This window comes from Mizuhopecten yessoensis, unplaced genomic scaffold (assembly GCF_002113885.1).
Source record: "Mizuhopecten yessoensis strain PY_sf001 unplaced genomic scaffold, ASM211388v2 scaffold9687, whole genome shotgun sequence".
In the NCBI taxonomy this organism is placed as follows: Eukaryota; Metazoa; Mollusca; class Bivalvia; order Pectinida; family Pectinidae; genus Mizuhopecten; species Mizuhopecten yessoensis.
This window is the reverse complement of record NW_018408172.1, coordinates 228,358-231,458: the sequence shown is the minus strand read 5'-3', so window position 1 is coordinate 231,458 and position 3,101 is coordinate 228,358. Positions and strand designations below refer to the sequence as shown.

The window sequence follows — 3,101 nt, the reverse complement described above, 5'->3', positions numbered from 1 at the left end:
ATCAGGTATATAAGGGGATGGTTACAGTTACTAGGAACACCTGGATCAGGTATATAAGGGGATGGTTACAGTTACTAGGAACACCTGAATCAGGTATATAAGGGGATGGTTACCTGGGAGTCTGTTCATGTTCACACCTTGGGCAGCAAGACCTATCCCCATGTACCTGAAAAACATAAAAGTTTGGAAACATTCAATCTTGTGATCCATTTATTCACTTAACTGTATTGGAATGAATATGATACACATCACATAACAATAACAGATGAGTTACTGACATCAAACTGCAATAATTATATAAACATGGGTCAACTTTCACTTCCTGGTGGGAAAACATGGAGTTTCTTATCAGATTATCAATACCAGCCACCTAAAACACACCTGGTGCCACCCCTTGTTTGTCTGCAGGTGATCATGAGATCAGGAGTTGTAGCTGAACTATACTCTGCTACAGATCAATCAGTAAGGCAACTGTTACAAACATTTCATTCGAACCTAGAATCTTACAGCTGCTTTGGTTTTCAAATTAAAATATATATATAATTTTTAAAGTTTTATCGCTCAGCCTTTTGAAATGATACAAATGCATTTGTATACATGTATCAGATATTGTTGATGCGGCTTCTTAAAACTGAGCATCCAGGAAGTCTGTATCAGGTAGGACCAGTCATTACAATGGCAATGGTAAATATCTAACCCAGTGTTAAAGGTGTCAAGGTAAAGTAGGCCTACGTTTAGGGGACTAACAAAGACAAACAAGATTACAGTATCACCATACTACATCATACTGTAGCCATGGTACAATGTTATATAGCTAAACAAGGTACACTTACAAAGACAAACAAGATTACAGTATCACCATACTACATCATACTGTAGCCATGGTACAATGACATATAGCTAAACAAGGTGGTACACTTACAAAGCAGACATGGTTTATACATGTAGATATACTGGGTACTATGAGTTAACAAGGTTACCACGAGCGGTATATAATACGCCCGCCACACATTGAATGAGCAGTTGTTTGTATGATTGAAATATATGAAGTATTTGTGAGTAATTGATATTAAAAGAGAAATCATTCAACATAACTGGTAGATCAATGAGTGCAATACAACATCATGGAACGCATGCATCGCATTAATGAAACCAAGGGGCATAACTCCACAAATTATGGTCGGATAATGGCGGTTATCGAACTTGTCCGAGGTTTCATGGTAATTAACCTTGTTGTGAAGTTTGAAGTTAATCNAGGTACATAAGGGGATGGTTACCTGGATCACCTGAATCAGGTACATAAGGGGATGGTTACATGGATCAGGTATATAAGGGGATGGTTACCTGGATCACTTGAAACGGGTATATAAAGGGATGGTTACCTGGATCACCTGAATCAGGTATATAAGGGGATGGTCACCTGGATCAGGTATATAAGGGGATGGTTACCTGGATCACCTAAATCAGGTATATAAGGGGATGGTTATCTGGATCACCTGTATCATGTACATAAGGGGATGGTTACCTGAATCACCTGAATCAGGTAAATAAGGGGATGGTTACCTGGATCACCTGAATCAGGTATATAAGGGGATGTTTACCCGTATCACCTTAAACAGGTATAAAAGGGGATGGTTACCAGGATCACCTGGATCAGGTTCATAAGGTTCATAAGTTACTAGGAACACCTGAATCAGGTATATAAGGGGATGGTTACAGTCACTAGGAACACCTGACTCAGGTATATAAGGGGATGGGTAGTTACTAGGAACACCTGAATCAGGTATATAAGGGGATGGGTAGTTACTAGAAACACCTGAATCAGGTATATAAGGGGATGGTTACAGTCACTAGGAACACCTGAATCAGGTATATAAGGGGATGGGTAGTTACTAGAAACACCTGAATCAGGTATTTAAGGGGATGGTTACAGTCACTAGGAACACCTGAATCAGGTATATAAGGGGATGGTTACAGTCACTAGGAACACCTGAATCAGGTATATAAGGGGACGGGTAGTTACTAGGAACACCTGGATCAGGTATATAAGGGGATGGGTAGTTACTAGGAACACCTGGATCAGGTATATAAGGGGATGGTTCCAGTTACTAGGAACACCTGAATCAGGTATAAAAGGGGATGGGTAGTTACTAGGAACACCTGGATCAGGTATATAAGGGGATGGGTAGTTACTAGGAACACCTGAATCAGGTATATAAGGGGATGGTTACAGTTACTAGGAACACCTGAATCAGGTATATAAGAAGATGGTTACAGTTACTAGGAACACCTGAATCAGGTATATAAGGGGACGGGTAGTTACTAGGAACACCTGGATCAGGTATATAAGGGGATGGTTACCTGGATCACCTGAATCAGGTACATAAGGGGATGGTTACATGGATCAGGTATATAAGGGGATGGTTACCTGGATCACTTGAAACGGGTATATAAAGGGATGGTTACCTGGATCACCTGAATCAGGTATATAAGGGGATGGTCACCTGGATCAGGTATATAAGGGGATGGTTACCTGGATCACCTAAATCAGGTATATAAGGGGATGGTTATCTGGATCACCTGTATCATGTACATAAGGGGATGGTTACCTGAATCACCTGAATCAGGTAAATAAGGGGATGGTTACCTGGATCACCTGAATCAGGTATATAAGGGGATGTTTACCCGTATCACCTTAAACAGGTATAAAAGGGGATGGTTACCAGGATCACCTGGATCAGGTTCATAAGGTTCATAAGTTACTAGGAACACCTGAATCAGGTATATAAGGGGATGGTTACAGTTACTAGGAACACCTGAATCAGGTATATAAGGGGATGGGTAGTTACTAGGAACACCTGAATCAGGTATATAAGGGGATGGGTAGTTACTAGAAACACCTGAATCAGGTATATAAGGGGATGGTTACAGTCACTAGGAACACCTGAATCAGGTATATAAGGGGATGGGTAGTTACTAGGAACACCTGGATCAGGTTCATAAGGGGATGGTTACAGTTACTAGGAACACCTGAATCAGGTACATAAGGGGATGGTTACAGTTACTAGGAACACCTGGATCAGGTATATAAGGGGATGGTT

General features: G+C 40.7%; 1 protein-coding gene across 2 annotated transcripts in view; it reads right to left on the bottom strand.

Moving 5' to 3' along the window:
- LOC110458681 (ran-binding protein 9-like) overlaps nucleotides 1-3,101 on the bottom strand; it is a 45,700-nt gene that overhangs the window by 25,156 nt on the left and 17,443 nt on the right. For both annotated transcript variants that reach the window (XM_021510532.1, XM_021510533.1), the window contains one exon: nucleotides 114-166. In XM_021510532.1, coding sequence (XP_021366207.1) covers nucleotides 114-166 — 53 coding nt within the window. The remainder of the gene's footprint in view (nucleotides 1-113; nucleotides 167-3,101) is intronic.